Source organism: Delphinus delphis, chromosome 1 (assembly GCF_949987515.2).
Source record: "Delphinus delphis chromosome 1, mDelDel1.2, whole genome shotgun sequence".
NCBI lineage: Eukaryota > Metazoa > Chordata > Mammalia > Artiodactyla > Delphinidae > Delphinus > Delphinus delphis.
The window spans coordinates 6,182,236-6,202,291 of record NC_082683.1 but is presented as its reverse complement, the minus strand read 5'-3'; the positions used below and the strand labels follow the sequence as shown (position 1 = coordinate 6,202,291).

Sequence of the window (20,056 nt, the reverse complement as noted above, 5' to 3'; positions counted from 1 at the left end):
TAGAAGTACAACATTATCTGATTTTTTTTTTTTTTTATTATTGCAATCTGATATTCGTAAGGGTCCTTTTGGCACCCATGGAATTCCTGTATCTCCTTTGTGAATTAGCATGAAGCAGGGTTTAAAGTTTCTCAGTAACCTGTCCCACTACCATTCGATTTTTAGGAATTTGTCTAGGCCTTCCTTGTATCGTTTTTTGACTTCCCAGGGGCTGTGCTTTTCCTGGGGCTTCCTGAGGAGACCTGAACCTCTGTCTGGGCAGAGGGCAAGCAGGCAGCCAGAGACTCTGAAAGGAGGGGCCATGGGACATCATTAAAGTCATTTAATGACGAGTCAGCTCAGTTATTATACTGTGGCAGGTATTGGTATTATTCATTCAACTATTTATGTGTGTAATTGCTTTTGATTTGATTTCAGACAATGAATGTGTTAAATCCTGAAACACAGAACATTTGGGAGCTACAGTTTCCCCCTCTACTTCTTCTGAAGTGCAGCAAGGCCACACTTGACCTAGTCTGGCTGGGAATTCTGGGAATGGAAGGTGGTGGACCCGATCCTGAGGCCCGGCAGGAATAGCTCTGAGGAGCTGCTGTCGGGCAGGCAGGCCCTGGAGGAGCACGTGGGCAAGCGAGACTTGGCGGAGGCTGCTTTGGGGTCATTTTTAGAGTGGTGTTGAAGTGATTGTGGTCATTTCATCAGTTGAGAAGTGACATGGCATGTTGACGGCCAGTTGTTAACCTCTGTTACCTGGGAGCAATAGCCACATTCCATTATCTCTCCTGCCCAGGGGAGTGAGACATAAAGTTTAGTTGGGACTTACTAGAAATTAAGTCATAGAACTAAAAAACATAAAGCTTGACCACTTTATTAGCAGCCTTTTTGGAACAGGCGAGTAGAAGTGTACAGAACTGTGCTGCTTCCTGTCACTAGAGGGAGCAAAAGAAAATGTCTTCACAGCATCTGGTTGTGACATCAGAGCTTTTCTGATCATACGTGACGAGAATTTTTAGGTGGTGCAAATCAGGCCAGTTTTCCTCTTATCTGGGGTTAGTATATAGCCTTGTGTCTCTGCTGTTGTCTTAAGTAGCTAACACTTGCTTCTTTATTTGCTGCCATATGTGAGTCACTGTTGAAATGATTGCTTGAGTTCCCAGGAGAGGATCCCTACTTTTAATTATTAATACAGTGTTAGGATGTAGGTGCTTTAGTACCCCCAGAGCATCTAGAACAGCACATTAATTTTCTGGGCATATCAGCACAGTCCCTTTAGTGGGAGAGCATTGTAGAATTGACCTGGTGTCCTGAGGGGAAAAAGTTGGACAGTGGGAAGAGGACATACGTAACTCAGGAGTAGGCTGAACTTCACAGACATCCCAGCTCACACATTCCCTGATTACACAGCACGGAGTGGCAGAGAGACAGCCACAACGTGGGATAGATTGTAGAGCCCGGACCCCCCGAGTCAGTGGGCCCAGGGATGCTGTGGGGTGATACAGCGAGTTGTACAACATTTTTTCCCATCCTCAGCTCAGCATCAGAAACATAGATTCTTAGGGGCGGAGGGGAGGGGGGAAAAAAAAAGAAACACAGATTCTTTCTAGCTTTAACTCTTGGAGAGTCTTTTCAACTTTCTTTCTGCTTAAAGAGTTTGTGATCTAAGCCAGCAGTTTTCTTTCTGGGGTTTGGGACATTATTATATTCCACATTTTCATAAGAGAGTATTTTTAAAGTTCACTAACAAAGTTCACTGTAATTAATGTTCTTTGGGACTTTTAAGAGTGGAGTGACGGTGTCATGAAGTTAAATAATGGGGTGTTGCGAGTCCCCCAAGCTGGACCTTTCCAACTTGTCTATTAAAGCTAATTCTGCGTTGAAGTATAGGGACAACTGGTAAACCCCAGAGTAGTCTGCTGCAGATTAGCAGGTCCATTCTCTTAGTTCATTCCTGCTGAAATGAGTAGTGATACTACATGTTCTCATTCTCGTGCTGCTTATCTGAGAATGGAAGCTGCTGCTGGGCAGATACAGGACTTTTTCAGTTGCCTCAGTGAGGCTTTTAGGTAGGTATATGTTCTGGTGGTTCTACTTGGGAGCTTTGGGGAGAATGCTGACCTTTGACCTGTGCTGTCTTTCATACCATGAACTTGCCCAGAACACCATTATCATTCGCTACGCCTAACATTCCCTTATTCTTTGACTATATAAAGTGTCTAGTTTGAGGGGGAACACATTAGAAGAAGGAAGTCAGTTACAGAAACCATTCTTTGGAAGATTGTTTTTTTAATTCAGTTAATTAAACTAGTCCCTTAAGTTGAACTTAGTTTTAAGTTTCTAGTCCTTTTCCCAAATGGAAAGAGAATAAACATCATGGCTGTCATTTATTAAGCATATGTGTCAGGTCTCTCTTAGGCATTTCAGTCCTAACCACAGCCTTGTAAAGGAGGGAGCTACCACTGAACCTTCCCTAGTTTACAGATGAGGAAATAGAGTTTCAGAGAGGTTAACGAGCCTTCCCATGGACACATAGCTGGTCATGGAGGGCTGGGGAGAACTCGGTACAGCACTGGGTGCTGCCTCCTGAAGCCTGTGTGTTGGCGTCGCTGGTTTCGAGGTTAGATTCTGGCTCATTGTGCTGTTGTGGTTTGTGCTGCACGTGGGTTCATGGGTGCAGGCGAGAAGTGGTCATTTGTGGCAGAAGGTGGTGACCTGGGATGTGTGGTTCTCGTTTGGCCACACTGGTGAGGTTTCTGGCATTACCAGGGCTCGACTATGTGCCTGTGGCTCCCAGGGATGGGCATGGCCAGCCCACAAGTACAGCGAGTTCATCTCTTAGGCCAGTGTAAGCGTTTGAACCATTCAGGTCCCTGTTGCTTCTTGAATACAGTTGTACTCGTCACCCATTTCAGCTCAATTCTGCCTTTTTTTTTTTTTTATCCTGAGTCAGAATTTTTAAAAATATTTAATGCTTTTGCTGTTTCTAGAAATGCCGCGTTTGCTTGCTCTCTCTTAGGACTTCGTGTTTCGTTTGTGACTGTGATACAGTTATTTTCCAGTCAGGCAAAAGAACAGGCATTGTAGCTGCTACCACCACTGGGACTTTTTGGTTTGTTTCAGGGTCGTGACCAACAGTTACGTATCTTTTACAGTAGGCCAAGCACTGTCCGAAGTGTTTTGTATGCATCAACTCTTCTTAATGTCACAGTTCAATGAGTGAGGTGCTATTCTCCGTTTTTAAAATGGGGACCAGCGCCTGAGGGATGTCTCTTTGGCAGTCCTGCTCTCTGCCCCAACTCTGGCTGCTCTCTCGGCAGAGTAGGGCCCTGTGGCCATGGGCTCAAGCCCGAAGTCGCCTCACAGAGAAATGTCTACCTTTCTGTTCTCCTTCACTGCAAAGGGTTTTGACTTCTTTGGGGAAGTGAAGCAGAACTCGATAAAGGCCGTTTCTGAGGCTTTCTGCGACTGGAAACTCTTTAAGATTTTAAAGCTCTTGAATTAATGAAAAGTTTCTTGACTTTTTAGCGTCGTTTCTGGGACTCAGGTTTAGGTAATAAGAATGCAGAGCTCATCTGTCAGTGTCTTCCCTTTGTGTCACTTTTTGTTACAAAAGGCCAGTGCCCAAGAGTGACCTTTTAGCAACACGTGGGGCATGAGGGAAAATTTCCCAAGAGTGGGCCAAGAGCACCTTCACGTCTTGGGCCGGTCTCAACATAAAGCCGGGAGTAGTTTGGGGGACTTCCCTGGCGGTCCAGTGGATAAGACTCCACGCTTCCAATGCAGGGGACACAGGTCTGATCCCTGGTTGGGGAACTAAGATCCCACATGCCGCGAGGCGCGGCTAAAATAAAAGGGAGTGGTCCAGGTATCCCCCGGGAGCACCCCTCCCTCTTCCTGCCACACCCCATATCAGTCCAGGGGAGAGGGGGTAGCTAGAGTGGGGTGACTGCAGCCACCCCGGATGGCAACACTGGTGGTTTGTCTCCAGAATGAGATTGCGGGATTTGGATGCACACAGGCGTGCTGATTATAAGTTAGCAGCATGTCACCCAAGAGGGAAGAGATCCCAGTCGGCCCTAGAGAGTCGTCCCTACCATACAGTTTGTTTCAGAGATCTAGCTCCATCCAGTGTTTTGAAGACGTGGGTTAGATGGCCAAGGAAGCTTCCAGCTCCCCTCTGGGCAGTCAGCCCCACGGTGGCAGCATGATCTTCCCGAGCCCCTTCGGGCTGGGGATGCTGCCAAGGGAGCCTAAGGGGCCCCTGAGAGGAGCGACCCACCCGTGCGTCCTCACAGGCTCCACACCTGCAGCGGCCTCCCGCAGGGGCCAGCCGCCCAGCCCCCCAGCCCCTGACGGGGAGCCCTGAGGAGGCCTAGACAGGAACCTGGGCCGGGCCGGGGGCACGGGGAGCCCTCCGAGCCCACACCACGAGCTGTGGCGAGGGATCCGCAAGTCGTTTTCATAAACTACAGCCCAAAGCCCTGGTGGGTCACATTGCACGTGTGTTCTGAGCTACAGCGAGCGCGTTCGTGTGAGTCACCTGCACGATGCTTGGAGACCCCCTGGAACCCGGAGCAGCTGTGGTCACGGTGCCCAGCACACCTGCTCGTCCTGGGAGCGCAGACTGAGTGACCTTTCCTTCCTCCGATGGCAACCTCATGGGGGGTGGCATAGGCTGTTTCCTGGGGGGCCTCGGGGGGGCGGGTGCTCCCCTCGTGTTCTGCCGGCAGCTGTCTGTCCATCCTGTGGTCCCCTTTCTTCCCACCTCGTCTGCCCAGGTGAGCTAAGTGTCCTGCACCCCAGGCATCTGTGAGGTGTTCTAGACTTGGGCTGCTTCTCCTGGATCGTACTGAAGCGGTGGTGAGGAAACCCGTGTGGAAATCTGCCACCCAGAGCTGCTAGGATCAGCTGGGAGACGTGGCCCCCACTGGTAGGGGCCTGCGTGGCCGGTTTCCTTACCGCTTTCCCACACTGCTGCTCCTCATTGGTACTCTCTTTACCCCCCAGCAAACTCTTGGTGTCCTCCGCCTCCCCTGCTGGCAGTCTTCTCACAGGTGGAGGAGTTTGAGGTCCCCTCACCTCCTCTCCTAGGAGCTAACCATGAAGGAACAGGCACAGGAATTGGGGGGCGGGACACCTCAGCCGGAACAGCTTGTGTGTAGAGAGCTGCTGAGCCCTCGGCCTCCTCCCTGGAGTTCTTTTGTGCTAAAAGCTGCCGTGCAGCAACTGCTGGCCGCGTGCGAGAGACGGGAGCACAGAGGAGCGCGGGCTTGCTTTGCAGACGGGAGCACAGAGGAGCGCGGGCTTGCTTTGCAGACGGGAGCACAGAGGAGCGCGGGCTTGCTTTGCAGGCTTGTCTGGATTTTTCGGAGACCTTTGCCTTAGGTTAAATCCAAAACTCAAGTGAAAGACATGGCCCGTTTCGCATCTGGGATGCTGTACTGTAACTGTGTTTTTGTGCTTTGAAGAGCAATCTTTGCTTCTGTTCCTTTTATTAAACAAATGTGATAGAATGACAAAACTAAATACCCCTCTTCCCTCCTTTCTTTGTAATGAGGAAGTCTATCCTTTATTTCAAAATTCAACTTGCAGAAATTGATTGTACTTGATAATTTGCTGTGCGTCCCTAAAAAGCATAAAATAGAAGAAGCAGCGTTGCTACAGTAGCTGCTCTCGCTCTCTGGCAGTCATTACAGGTTTTCCAGTACAAACACGTTGTCTCCTGACTGTCCTTTCTGAGCTCAAAAATGGCTTTCCCTCCAGCCCCGTTATTCAGTTATCACCTCGGGAAATGCACAGATATAACTGATGATCCCTTTAAAACGTCCTGTAGCATGCCACCCTCTCCCATCCTTCATCTTTTGTCCCATTCCTGTCATTAAATGTTGCATTGCCAATGTATATTTTATAGGGTGACCCTGGCGGATGTCACTTTGATACTGTGCAGGGATAATAAGATTGCACAGACAATGAAAGTCCGATAAATAGAAAAATGTTTACGAGACAGAGAATGGCGGTTTTAACAGTTTTATGGCTTTCTTTTTCCCCTCTCTCTTCTCCCCCTTTGCTGGTAGAATTGTGGTTTTGTTACAGGAACTAGAAAACATTAAGAAGGGTGATGTGGTGATAGACCCAATGGCGGTGAAATCCCACTTGCCCTGTTGCTGAACCCCAATAAAGTGAATTCAGGAAATAATGAAGTATTCAGCTTGTGGGAGAGAAAACCTATTTCAGTGAATGAATTCTTGAGGTTTGGGAGGCCCTACAGAGAAAACGAGACTCCTGGTGTTGACGTTATTATATTGAAAATGTTAACAGTCTGTATTTAAACAAACACCCCAGTAAAACCAAAAATAAAGGCCCCCCCTGTGGGCGCTTCTGCGGGGATCCGTGTTAAGCAAAGGCGGTTGGTCACGTGCTGTGCCAGAGGCTGATGTGGGCCCCGCACGTGGCTGGGAGCCCTTCAGTTCAGGCTGGGCTTTAGACCAATTCGTGATGGTGTTGATCTGTGTCTTCAAATGAGCCATTTCCAGACCTGTTACTTACGTTTGGTTACTGTTGTTGTTTTTGGTGAAGTGGCAGAACCTTCTGCGGGGGCTCAGTTGGTGGTTTAATGGAGCCGCTTGGGGAGGAGGCAGCAAGAGTGGAGGCTCATGGGCTCCCCTGAGTGGCCCATGAGTCACAGTTGGAAGTCGCCGCTTTAATTACGTGCCTCTAGCTGGAAGTAGTTTGGAAGGATGCCCTGTAGCATGTGCAGAAGTCTTTTCTTGAGGGACTCTACAGGATCTAAACTCTCAAGCTTCCTTGGGGAATGAAGAGTCACTGCTTTGGGGTGAAGAGGTGTGTGAAGGCCCTTTGCTCGGCACGGGTCTGTGACATTTGTAGCCTAGAGCGAGAAGTGGACAGAGGGCTTCTGGAACAGGGGCCCCTGGACGGCCCAAGGCGTGGCGAGCTGGTCAGGAGGGTGCCCGTGGCAGTGGGCCTCCAGAGTCCGTCCAGTCTTGTCCCTGCTGTCTGTTCTCGGTATGGGAAGTAGGACATGTTTCTCTGGGCTTGTGCATAATTCTGACTGTGCACTCATGCCTACCAAATGTGTGTCTGACCTTGGTCCCCCTAAGAGTTGCTTCAGGCGGGTGCGGTTCTGTAATTCATGGGGGGAAGGCCGGCTGCCTGTTGTGATCAGGGATGCACAGTGCTCCTCTGTGCTCTTCAGCCACCACTATCCAGGCTCCAGTTAGTGGGTTTAAGATACTATAGAAATGAACTCTGCAGATCAAAGTTAACCCAAATTTGAGCCTCTGACTTTAAAAAAAAATTGCTGTTTCCCCTTACTTCATAGCAGAGTGGTTAAGAACATAAGACTGGAGCCAGACCCCCAGGGCTGCCAACTGGAGCTATGACCTCTTCTCCCTGTGGCTTGGTTGTTTCATTTGTAAAGCGGGGGTAATGAAGATGCGAGGGTACTATGAAGGTTAAATATGTTAAAGTAGGGAAAGTGCATACTTACAGTGCTTAGCTATTGTTATTATAGATTTCATAGCCCAGTAAAAGGCGGTTTGTTGGTTTGTAAGTAAAGCTACTGGTGAGGAAGTGGTGGCATTGGATTCCTAAGCCCACCCTCCCACCAGCCCTGACGCCCACCTTTAGAGCAGCTGCTTCCAAGTGACCACGCACGCGCAAGGATTCAGTTTTCACTGGCCTGTGGGAAGTGAAAAATAAGAACAATGTAGTCATTTTGCATAACACTAAATATCAGATTAAGGAACCCTTATTTGGAGATTGTCTATCTTTTTCTGCTTTTTAGAGATAATGTCATTTCTTCTGTGAAATAATGGTGAGATGAGGCAGTTGTTTTCAGTGACCTTACTTGGCAAAATAAAAAGTTGGCAATCTTGTCCATTTCTCAAAAGTTTTACCCTTTTAGTGTTTGTTTCCAGTGAATTTTAGTTCTCAAGAAATACTCATTCTGTCAGATGTTTATTGAATACTCATTATATCCAAGATGATGCCCTAGACCTCTGGGGTGGGTCCCACAGATGAGGTGGACATAGACTTGGGGAGCTGGACAAGCTCATTCACGGTTGCAGTGCGAGGGAGAGCCTGTGTGCACAGCACGGAGGAGTGAGACGACGTTGCGACGGCCTCGTGGTTGGCGAGACGGGTGAAGGAGGGCTTCGAGGAGAAGACGACATCTGGGATGGCCGGAGCCCTGCGTGGTGAGGAGGGCTTGGACCGGACATCAAGGAGACAGAGTAGTGAGTGGTTCACGGGGCTGCGTCCCGCCAGCAGCAGGAAAGCACCGAGGAACAGGGACTGGCCGTCGTGATTGGCATAAGCCAGAGACCATGAGAGGCGGGGAATGCAGTCAAAAGGTCTTCTGGGGACAGAGGGAAAGGCCTGGAGGAAGCAGTGAAGCAGCTGGGCATTTGTTCTGTAGGCCTCGAGGAGCCTTCAGTGATTCAGAGGGGAAAGTTGACGAGGTCAGAGCTGTGCTTTGGGAGGACTGACCTAGTCTCTGTGTGGGAGGGGACAAGCCAGCCCAGGACCGCAGGTCTGGACATCCGCGTGAAGGTGTGGGACCAGAGGTAGGATCTGCAGGTGGCTGAGGTCAGCAGCTAAAGAAGTGTAGAGCTTAGGAAACCTCTACAATTTTGAGTTGAAAAAACCCAGATCTATTCCCATTCCTTCACAATGTTCACATGTAGTGGTGGTAATTGTTTAAAAAAAAAAGAAAAAAGAAAAGAATTTTTTCTTTCCTTTACCCTGCACAATTGAGATTTTAAACAGGGGCAGCAGAGTGCTTGGTTCAGGAATATCTCTGAGTGTCTTCACGTGGCCTTGTCGTTTTAACCAGTTACACCCAGGAGGCCTTCCCGGACTTCCAAAGTCTTGCCTTTCCTCCCTTCCCTTCGTCTCTCCAGGAAAGGAGCCGGATGTGGGTAAAGAGGGTAAGGAGCGTCGGGAGCCTGCCCCGAAGCAGGATACCCCCTCGCGTGGGGCTTCCTCCCGCATGGCCTGCTAGGTCAGGAGGCTGTGGTTTTCTGCTGTGCGCCTTCAAGCATGTCATCGTCCTCGCAGATGCACTCCGAGACCACAGAGGTGGTGTTTAACAATTAGCAGCAGAGCCAGCTGGCTGGGGGCTCCTTTAGCGATTAGGGGATTCGGTTGGTTAACAAAAGGAGGAGCCCAGGACAGCATTGCTTTAATTACCAGAGTTGTTGCTGGAAGACAACCAGGTGCCTGCTGGAAAAAGATTTGTAAAGGTGGCTGCCCCTAAAGACAGTGGACGGTTCTACCCAGTGCCCGGCTGCTCACCTCAGATGTTCTAAACAGTTGTCAGATTCAGCCCTTGAATCCTCAGGGAGTGAAGGGAAAGAATGACTTGCGTGGGAGTCTGTGACAGGAAATTTAACTGACTTGCTTCACTACCCTTGAATTAGTAGTTTTTGCCAAGAAACAATGCAGCTGTAATTCCCAGGCAGAGGTGGCCATGGAAATCAGAGGGCCTGAGCTCTGCTCCGGTTAGAGCAGCTCTTCCCAGGAGACACGTCCCAGGCAGGCTTCCTAGCACCAGCTCCAGTGGCCACGGTGTCATTTCCTGGGGCCCTGGGTTGGGGAATGAAGCAGCTCGAAGCAACTCTGTGCCATGTTTCCTTCTCCCTCCTGCCCCACTGGGTTTGGGGCCTTGTTTCATAACTACTCATTGCTTCCTGGACCTTCTCCCTGGAAAAACACACTTTTTTTTAAAATTTTTTTTTTTTAAAGCTTTAGATCTCTCCATAGTGGTGGGTTTCTTCACCCTTTTTACCTGGACCACCAAAGAAGGAGCCAGATGGCGACTGAAGGGCATTCTTCAAACAAGTTTTAGCAGAGGAACACCAGTCTGATGCTAATTGGCCATCGGCCTGCTGACTGAAGGCGTTGTGTGGAGATCACTTAGCGGTGCTTGCTCCACATACTCAAGTTAAAATACTCATTTAGCGTCTGAACAGTAACAATATGTCTTAGAGAAATAAGATAATTTCTTCTGAACGCTTACTTTCTAACCCCTGCAGTGGGGTGTGTCAGTTGCGTGTGAAGGCCAGCTGCCACTTCGTGGGGCCTGTCCACCACGTTGTCTGCTGACTGTGGCAGGTGGCCTTGAAGTGCCTGCAAAATCGCTTCAGAAGAAACTGTTTATAATGCCATCGTCATGAGCAGCTCCAGGCCTGCCACTCCATCCCGTCTCTTCTGTCGTCTCCCCAGCCCTCCCCCACTTAGTAGGCAGTGTTTGGCTAGGAGAGGAGGGTGCCTGTTGAAACCTTGGTAAAGGAGAAGTCCCTTTCCCCTCACCAGCAGAAGGGGCACTTGTGGGCGCCCCCCACTGGGTACCTCCTGAGGCTGGTGCGGGGGCACTGAGTACAGTGCAGGGACCGGGTTCAATTACCCACCTGCCTCCCTGCGTGTTCCGGAAGCAGGAGACTGGTTTCCAGGGCCTTGCTTAATACAGCTTAACGGAAGACCAGTGGGCATCGTTGTTTTCTGGCAGTTCACAGAACCGTGTTGTCAGAATGGAAGAGAAAGGAACGCTGTTGTGTACCCTGAATGGAGAGTGAGGTGTGCGTGTACAGGGTTATTTACAAAAGACTGAGGCCTCCCTTGGCTTGTAAAGAGAGGACCTGATCGTAGATGGCAGCCCTGGACTCGGTGTGCGGGCGGGGATCCCTGGACCTCGTCTTCCACCACCTTGGAGGGTTGAGACTTCCGTGGATGGTTGTAGCAGTAATGATTACATGACAGTTGCAGCAAATGGGACTCAGTCTTGGGTGGACCCTTAGGCTTCAGCAATGGGACGAAAATAATTGACTGCCTGTTCTGCCTCCGCACTAGCCTCCCAGAGGGCCCGTGTCTGGGGAGTTCGTGCTGGGCTGCGGGGAGAGAACCTGGGGCGTGGGGAGCTTTGCTCTGTGGTGGTCCTGGGGACAGACGTGCTCACTGACAACGAACCTTTGATACTTGAAGTGCCTACAGCGCCTTCCTCTTCAACAGTCTCTTCTATGCTTTCACTTCCCCAAGGTCCCTTAGAGAGAAGACATGTAGCTCATCTTACTTCAGAAGAAGAAATTATCTTGTTTCTTTAATTGAAGTTTAGTTGATTTACAATGTTGTGCCCATCTCTGCTGTACAGCAAAGTGACCCAGTTACACACATGCAGACATTCTTTTTTTTAATATTCTTTTCCATTATGCTTCATCACAGGATAGTGAATATAGCCCCTGTGCTATACAGTAGGACCTTGTTGTTTATCCATTCTTTCTTTTAATATATATATTTTATTTATTTGTTAGTTTATTTATTTTTGGCTGCGTTGGGTCTTCGTTGCTGCACGCCAGCTTTTCTCTGAGAGATGACTTCAGCCCCTTCCTTTGCTTCTTTGCCCAGGCACTAAACCAGTTTAGTTCCTTGAGCCTGTGCAGTTCTGCCCCGAGACGCGAGGCTTGTTGACTGTGAGGCCTTGTTGCGGGATGAGGTTCGAGCACTGGGTACAAAATGATCATTACAGGCCATTCGTGTCGACAGCGTTTATGCCTCTGTGTGCGCTTGCAACGCAAGCAGGAGCTCATTTGCAAGGCTGCCTTTGTGGAGCTGCCTTTTGATCAGTGATTGCCTGTGTTAATGTTTCAGTAAGCTATTGATTTCTGCAGCAGCTTTTCTTCCCTGAATTTATGTGCAGTGGGTCACCACAGCACACGCTATGCATGTTTGATTAAAGTTCAATTGACTTCATTCCTGGTGAGGCCTCGAGCTGCTTCACTCCCTATTTGTAGAACGAAAGCTTTCCCCCACATATTCTTTTGTTTGTGCTCATGACCTAGCCACCCATGCAGTCACCAATATACTGTTTCTAATCCTCCCAGATTTGCTCCATTCCAATGTTTAATCCCTTCCTAGACATTACAGTGGTTGAGAGGCAGCTGATAAAACCTGGTCTGGATTTTTTTCTTTTTCTTTTATAGTCAACTTATTGATGTATGGTGTGCATACCATGTAGATCGTAAAAATGCACCCACTTGAAGTGCACAAGTTCAGTGAGTTTTGACAACTGTATACATCCATGTAACACCACCACCATCGATGTATAGAACCAGCCCCATCACCCCAAAAGATCTCCGTTGCCTACCCCTCATGCTCCAGACTCCAGGCAACCACTCATTTGCTTTTTGTGATTACAGATTTGTCTTTTCTAGAATGGAATCGTACAGTCTGTGTTCCCTTTGGTGTTTGGCTGCTTTCATTCAACATGATGTCTTTGAGATTCATCCACTGGTTGTACCCATCAGTAGTTTGTTCCTTTTTACTGCCAAGTGGTATTCTTGTGAGTGGGTGTACCATAATATGTTTATCCGTTTTCCTGCTGAGGGGCTGTTTGACTTGTTCCCAGTTTCTGGCTATGGAGAGTAAAGTTTTAATGAACACTTGTATAAAAGTCTTCGTGTGCACATATGTTTTTATTCCTTTGGGGTAAACACCTAGGAGTCGAATCATTTGCTAGGTCGTATGGTACATATTTGGCTTTCTAAGAACTGCCACACGGTTTTACAAAGTGGTTCGACCCTTTTACATTTCACCAGCAGTGTATGAGATTCCTCGTCACTCCCCTGTCTTCCTGAATTTTGAAATTTATATTCTTTCATTTTAATTTTAACAGTTCTTCAGACTTGGTCATTTTGATCCTTGGAACTCAGATGGTGGAATCTGTTCCGGGCTCCTTGTTTAAAAGCTGTTTCTATTTTATTTTACTTTATTTTATTTTATATTTGGCTGCGTTGGGTCTTCGTTGCCGTGTGCGGGCTTTCTCTAGTTGTGGCGAGTGGAGGCTACTCTTCATTGCGGTGCGCGGGCTTCTCGTTGCGCTGGCTTTTCTTGTTGTAGAGCGCGGGCTTCAGTAGTTGTGGCGTGCAGGCTCAGTAGTTGTGGCGCACGGGCTTAGTTCTCTGCAGCATGTGGGATCTTCCCGGACCAGGGCTCAAACCCGTGTCCCATGTGTTGGCAGGCTGATTCTTAACCACTGAGCCACCAGGGAAGTCCCCATACCATCTTTTGATACTATTTGAAGCTCTTTCAGAACATTCATGTGTGAGAAATAGAAAGGATCCCTCATAACCGTGTGAGTCAGTAGTGCACACAGGGCTCTGCAGAAACGTCAGGGCGGCTCTTGTTCACAGCCTTCAGGTCAGACCGAGGTGTGACAGAGACGCTGGTGGTTGTGCCTCCCCTCCAGGTTTCTCACCCATTTTTTTTTTTTTTTTTAGCGGTACGCGGGCCTCTCACTGTTGTGGCCTCTCCTGTTGTGGAGCACAGGCTCCAGATGTGCAGGCTCAGTGGCCATGGCTCACGGGCCTAGCTGCTCCGTGGCATGTGGGATCTTCCCAGACCGGGGCACGAACCCGTGTCCCCTGCATCGGCAGGGGAAGCCCGTCTCGCCCATTTTTGTTTCCTTCCACCATCCGAGGCCTCTGTCACCCTTGACCCCTAAAACAACCTCAGCTATAAGCGGAGGTGGGAGGAACAGGAACCACTTTGGATTTCCTCATTCTCTTTTCCAGCCCTGGGATTGGGCCATGATTTACTGCACCAGCTGCCCTTTTGAACTGATGAAGCACGGCACTCTGACACAGTGTTTGAAGGGTGACGCTGACCTGCCTTGGCTTCTGTTCTGTGTTTTCTCATAGGAAAACCAGAGCCAGGTCACTTTTATGTCAGCACAGGTCTCTTAATCCCCTAGTGGATTTATGAGTTTGAGCCCGCCAACAGCAAAAGATCAGTATAGATAAATGACTTTCCAAGTCAGGAAGGTAGGAAGTAAAGAAGCAGAAGCCGGGAGGTTTCTTAGATCGTGACCTTAGGGGCTCAGGATACTCCACTCACCATGGGGACCATCATATAGCCTGCATTTGTGGTCTTAACGTGTAATAGAGTGGAAATCCAAGGGCAGTTCCTACATTTTCCCTTGTTGTTCAGTCACCATCTCATGGAACCGAAAAGGGGGTGGGAAGCGTCCTTGGAGGCTGGTTCCTGGCCTCCTTGGCCTGGGGTCGTGCTTCATCTCTTAAAACACTGGCAGTCCCTAGCGTTTCGTTCAGTGGTGCTTGGAAAGACTGAAGCACAGCCACAGCTCCAAGGGATACAGGCTGTAGCCTTGTGGGAGCTGGTCAGGAGTCCTTGAATCACAGATCCTTTAGGGGTCCGATGACAGCTGTGGTTCTGTGTCTTAGAAAATGCACAGAGATGGGACTTTCCGGGTGGCGCAGCGGTTAAGAATCTGCCTGCCAATGCAGGGGACACGGGTTCGAGCCCTGGTCCAGGCAGATCCCATGTGCCACCGAGCAGCTAAGCCCGTGCGCCACAACTCCTGAGCCTGCGCTCTAGAGCCCGTGAGCCACAACTACTGAGCCCGCGAGCCACAACTACCGAAGTCCACGTGCCTAGAGCCCATGCTCTGCAACAAGAGAAGCCACCGCAATGAGAAGCCCGCGCACTGCAACAAAGAGTAGCCTCCGCTCGGCGCAACTAGAGAGAGCCCATGCACAGCAACAAAGACTCAATGCAGCCAAAAAGAAAAAAAAAAAAGAAAGAAAATGCACAAAGAATCTAGCTCTCAGTAGTGAGTACTCAGCACACGTGCGTCACCTGCTTTGCGGAAGCCATGTCCCCACCTCAGATCTGCCCACTGCTCTCCCAGCTCACTTGCCGTTGGGTTCCCAGGCCGTTCCTTCTGGGGGTGTGTTCATGGGAACCTCATCTGACTGGGCACTCTGCCAGTCCCAGGGGTTCATTGTGTGGTACCTGTGCTGCTCTGTCTCTTTCAGTCTTCTTAACACTGGTCTTTGCAGCTAGACCTCAGGTCACTGGAGGACAGACTCTTCACTTATCTTTTTTGGCCCCTCCATTCCCAAGGCAGAGAGCCTCCTGTGAGGCAGAGTGGGCTTTGGCCAAGAAGCTCCCACCTTCAGATGCAGGACGCACCACCACACACCCCCTGCCACCCCCGCTGCCAGGGACACGTCCCAAGATACCGTCTGTCAGGTTAACTGACTTTCTACAGTATTGATTTAATTACGGAAGATCAGTGTGATCGAGCCTCTCTCACTGTTTTAACTGGGTTTTTTAAAAAATAAATTTATTTAATTTATTTATCTTTGGCTGCGTTGGGTCTTCACTGCTGCACGCAGACTTTCTCTAGTTGTGGTGAGCGGGGGCTACTCTTCATTGCAGTGCACGGGCTTCTCATTGCGGTGGCCTCTCTTGTTGGGAGCACGGACTCTAGGCGCGCAGGCTTCAGTAGTTGTGGTACTTAGGTTTCAGTAGTTGTGGCTCGCGGGCTCTAGAGCGCAGGCTCAGTAGTTGTGGCGCACAGGCTTAGTTGGTCTGCGGCACATGGGATATTCCCGGACCAGGGCTGGAACCCATGTCCCCTGCATTGGCAGGCAGATTCTTAACCACTGTACCACCAGGGAAGTCTGTTTTAACTGTTTTTTAAACATTCCAAGTAGAGGCACTTCATCTTGGGGTGTTTGTTTTAAGAAAACAGTCTTTTGTCAGCCAGTGTTAGTGGAACACACCATACGACCATCCCCCACCCCCACCCGTGTGTGTACACATGCGGTGTGCCAGATGAGCCCCTTGGGGCTGGGAGTGCCAAAAATGCTCTTGTTTTTTTTTTTTTTCAAGTTGTACTTGGACTCATGTCCACTTGCTGTATTTTTTAGAAAGATGTCTTGCCTCCCTTTCTTTTGAGCCATGCATGAAACAAGGCGCTCCTTTGGCCTGAAACACTGACCTCGTGACATGTGGCCTTTCATCTCCACCCAGCGCCACAGTGTGCTGTGTCCACTCTTAATCTTTTTCGCCAGGCCCCGGTCTCGCCTTCAGCACCCAGTGCTGGCTTGTCCGGGGTGGGCATTCGGCTGTAGAGCAGTTTGCCTGGGTTTGGGGTCTGTTCTTCCTGACCTTCCTCCTGGCCCCAGTTCCTGCCACCTCAGTTGTTTGCTTTGGTTTCTGGAATGGTCTAACTGGCCGGGTATTTCCGTGTCGCCCCTTTGTGGATTCACTGAAACGCTGTGAAGAGATCATCCTGTGTGTGTGCACCCATTCACACACACACACACACACAGCTGGAGGATAGGGGTCTTCCTTTGTGTCAGTGATTTACTGATGCACCTCCAGTGCTTAGAGCAGTGGCGGCATCTGCACATAGGCACCCAGCAGATACCTGTTGAGCAGATGAATGTTCCTGATGTCTAGAAGTTAACGCTCCAAGGGGCTGGCCCCAGTGGCCTGGCAGCTCTGCAGGTGTGTCTTGAGGGAGTGCGGGCCTCCGGGCAGCTGTCGTAAAGCCAGCCTCTGCTCACAGCGCAAGAGGCAGTGCTGGGGCGAGGGTGCTTCCCTCACAGCCGTCCCTTCTTTCATGCAGGGAGAGCTGATCACCTTCTATTACTACTGGAAGAAAACCCCGGAAGCAGCCAGCTCCCGGGCTCACCGCAGGCACCGCAGGCAGGCCGTGTTCAGGAGGATTAAGACCCGCACTGCATCCACGCCCGTCAACACGCCCTCCAGACCCCCGTCCAGTGAATTCTGTAAGTGGGGGCTGTGCACACGCAGGCACGTGTCGCAGCTGTGGGTGGGCCTGCTTTCGTGCGCATCCCTGGCACAGCTCGTGTGTGTGTGTGTGTGTGTGTGTGTGTGTGTGTGTGTGTGTGTGTGTGTGTGTGTGTGTGTGTGTGTGTGTGTGTGTGTGTGTGTGTGTGTGTGTGTGTGTGTGTGTGTGTGTGTGTGTGTGTGTGTGTGTGTGTGTGTGTGTGTGTGTGTGTGTGTGTGTGTGTGTGAGAGATGGGGGGAAGTACAAAGCCTGACCTGAGTGTCTCACTGACTCGGGGGATTTGGTAGGGAGAGTTTTGCAAACTATTCGTACATTTAGATTTTCCTTAAACTCAACATCATCTTTTACAAAAATGTAACTCTTGGCCTTGGCCTGAGGCGTTACTGGTGACCCAGAGGACGTTTCCCCGTAGCCGAGGGGGTACTGCACTTGTGTTGTGGCTGCAGTGCGGTCAGATGAATGTTTTCTTCTCCTTCCTGCTGCTTTATTGGGATTCTCCTCTTTGTCCCCTGTGACTTGCAATCTGATATGACAGTGAAGCCCACACCTTCTTAACCTCTGAAAACTAGAGTAGTGCCTTGTGGTTCTGCCCTGGCCCAGGGCACTCAGCCTGAGGGTCGCTTATGTTGCTCATGCAAACAAGAAGTAATCCAGTAGGGCCGGAGGGGCTAGGGCTTGCTGGAGAGGGAATTCCTCAGGGTGTCAGGGAGGGCGTCGCAGGTGCACTTGGCCCTGTTCACGTCCACCAGCTGTGGGCATCGGTGCCAGCCACCCCGGGACTGAGGCGTGACAGCAGCCCCCCCGCGGAGTGGCAGGGCAGACCCTCGGGTATCACCGCTCATACACGAGTTCTTCATTCAGAGTGGTCCTTTGTGGCCTGCTGGGCCACCCTGACTGTTGGCTCAGAGCCTGGGACAGGCCAGAGGTGACAGGTGGTCCCAGTCTTGGCCCAGCTGACGGTGTCTCCCACCACCCCCTTGCGTGCCCATCGTTCCCAGTGGACCTGAGTTCAGCCAGTGAGGATGACTTCGACAGTGAGGACAGCGAGCAGGAGCTGAAGGGCTACGCCTGCCGCCACTGCTTCAGCACCAGTAAGTGCGGCTTGGTGGGCAGGGCGCCTGCGCTGGAACGGCCGGGCTCGGCCACTTCCGGCTCTGCACGTTCGGGGAGTCGAATTGGAGGCCTGTCTGGGCGGTCATTGACTTGACATTTGCATTGTCTTCAGGGTTACTTAGAAAGTTGAAGATCTTTGTTTTACTTGACTCTCCTGTTAGCGTTCAGGATGGAGTGCCGACCAGTGGGTAGGACAGGCTTGTTCAGGGTCGGGGCCTGTGTTCCCTGGGAGCCTGCTGCCGGCTCTTCCTGGGTCTCCTGAGATGAGGTGCGGGTGGTGGGCAGGCCTGAAGTCCTCTCCCTTGCAGGGGAGAGCACGGCGACACTAGTACCTCTGTGGTCTGGGTGACAGGTGTTTGTCCAAGCTCAGCGCTACATGGTTCTCGTGACGCTGGGGTCAGCTGAGCCCACGGAAGGGCCTCCCTGCTCCGATGCCTGTCCCCAGGGGCGCTGGTTGTCGAGGTTGGCACCCCCCCGCCCCTCTTCCCTTGCACAGCCTCCAAAGACTGGCACCACGGGGGCCGGGAGAACATCCTGCTCTGTACAGACTGCCGCATTCACTTCAAGAAATACGGCGAGCTCCCCCCCATTGAGAAGCCCGTGGACCCCCCACCATTTATGTTCAAACCTGTGAAAGAGGAAGACGATGGGCCCAGTGGGAAACATAGCATGAGGACACGACGGAGTCGTGGCTCGGTGAGTCCCCATGGCCAGGCAGCCAGACTGCTTCTCCAGGTTCCTGCTGGGGGCTTGCGCCCATCAGGAGGAGGATGGTAGGTGTGTTTCATTTTGGGTAGAGAAGCAGACCCCCCAAAGGTGAAATGATTTGCCCGAAGGCATTAATTAGCTTTTTGCCTGTGGGGCTGGGAAGAGCTCTCTGTTCTCTCCCTCCCTTGCACCTTCCTTGGGGAGCTGGTAGACCAGTGTGACTTGCTGTACCCCTGTCTCTTCCGAGCCCCCATGGCTTTGCAGAAACCTGCTGAAGGCCTGGTGGTTTTAGGAGCTGAGCGCATTATTTGACAGCTCATCTCTTTGGGTCACTTCCATCCTGTCAGGTGAAATCAGCAAGTGTGTGTGTTTGGATCTGGTGGGAGGAGCGGGCAGTTAACATGGAGCAAACAGAAAGGGTGAGGTGACTTAAAACTGACTTTAGGTGTAACTGTCCCTCGGGGTAGCTCACGGAGTAGGGCTGCCCTCCCGACTTCTGCCCTCAGGCAGGCTCGCCTCATTCAGGACAGTCCCTGGAGACGAGCGCTTCCGGTGTAAGCTGAGAATCGCCCTCTTTTCCATGTAAATCCGCCCGTTCACCCCCTCCTTTCTTCGCTCCATGGTGACCAGGGACAGCCAGGGGTCCCCGTGGTTGGCCAGGGTCTGGGATTTGCCATGAGGCTGTTGGTGGACCTGCTCTGGAGGCTCCTGCCTGGGACTGGGGCTCAGGTGGCCGGTGTGGGAACTGGGGCCCAGTCTCACCAGCCTCCGGTTGGGGTGGGCAGATGTCTACACTGCGCAGTGGTCGGAAGAAGCAGCCAGCCAGCCCTGATGGTCGCGCCTCGCCCATCAATGAAGACATCCGCTCCAGCGGCCGGAACTCCCCCAGCGCTGCCAGCACCTCCAGCAACGACAGTAAAGCAGAGACGGTGAAGAAGTCGGCCAAGGTGAGGTGCTGGGGCCCACCCTCCCCTTGAAACCCGGGCTGCTGGAGTCGGTGCTCAGCTTCCCCGTGTCCCTCAGTCATTCGTGGAGCCTCCTGGGCACCAGCAGTGCCTTGACCTGGGGCCTGGAGAATGGGGGTCCACGCGGTTCCCAGCACGGACCTCTGGGGGCCACCTCTGCCTTGAGTTTCCCATCCCCAGACACTGGCCCCTTCCAGAGCTTTCTTGTTTTCGGGGAGGGAGCGTGGCGTGCGGGGGGCCAGGCGTCAGCAAGCAGCTGTCACCCGCACCCCCCGAGGCTGCCTCAGCCTGAGTCTCCCTGTGGGCTTTCCCGCCTCAGAAGGTGAAGGAGGAAGCCTCGTCCCCTCTGAAGAGCACCAAGCGCCAGCGGGAGAAGGTGGCCTCTGATACGGACGAGGCCGACAGGACCAGCTCCAAGAAGACAAAGACCCAGGTGAGATCTGTGGCTGAGCCGCGCTCGTCACCGCTAATGGAAGCCAATGTCCCTTGAGAAGCCCCAGCCCAGATCCTCCCTGGGCAGAGGTCGTGTCCCGTCTCCCAGGGAGGGGCCTAGAGAGCGGCCCCCGAGACTGGCCGGGTCAGGGCAGGACCCGTGGTCCCCGGAGCCACGCGTGCTGCCTCATCTGCCAAACCTCAC

At 51.4% G+C, this 20,056-nt stretch overlaps 1 protein-coding gene across 4 annotated transcripts in view; it reads left to right on the top strand.

The window, feature by feature from the left end:
* The window catches only part of RERE (arginine-glutamic acid dipeptide repeats), a 426,753-nt gene that overhangs the window by 399,514 nt on the left and 7,183 nt on the right, over nt 1–20,056 (top strand). For all 4 annotated transcript variants that reach the window (XM_060013632.2, XM_060013629.2, XM_060013619.2 and 1 more), the window contains 5 exons: nt 16,448–16,610; nt 17,632–17,724; nt 18,243–18,442; nt 19,240–19,401; nt 19,739–19,852. In XM_060013632.2, the coding sequence (XP_059869615.1) occupies nt 16,448–16,610; nt 17,632–17,724; nt 18,243–18,442; nt 19,240–19,401; nt 19,739–19,852 (732 nt within the window). The remainder of the gene's footprint in view (nt 1–16,447; nt 16,611–17,631; nt 17,725–18,242; nt 18,443–19,239; nt 19,402–19,738; nt 19,853–20,056) is intronic.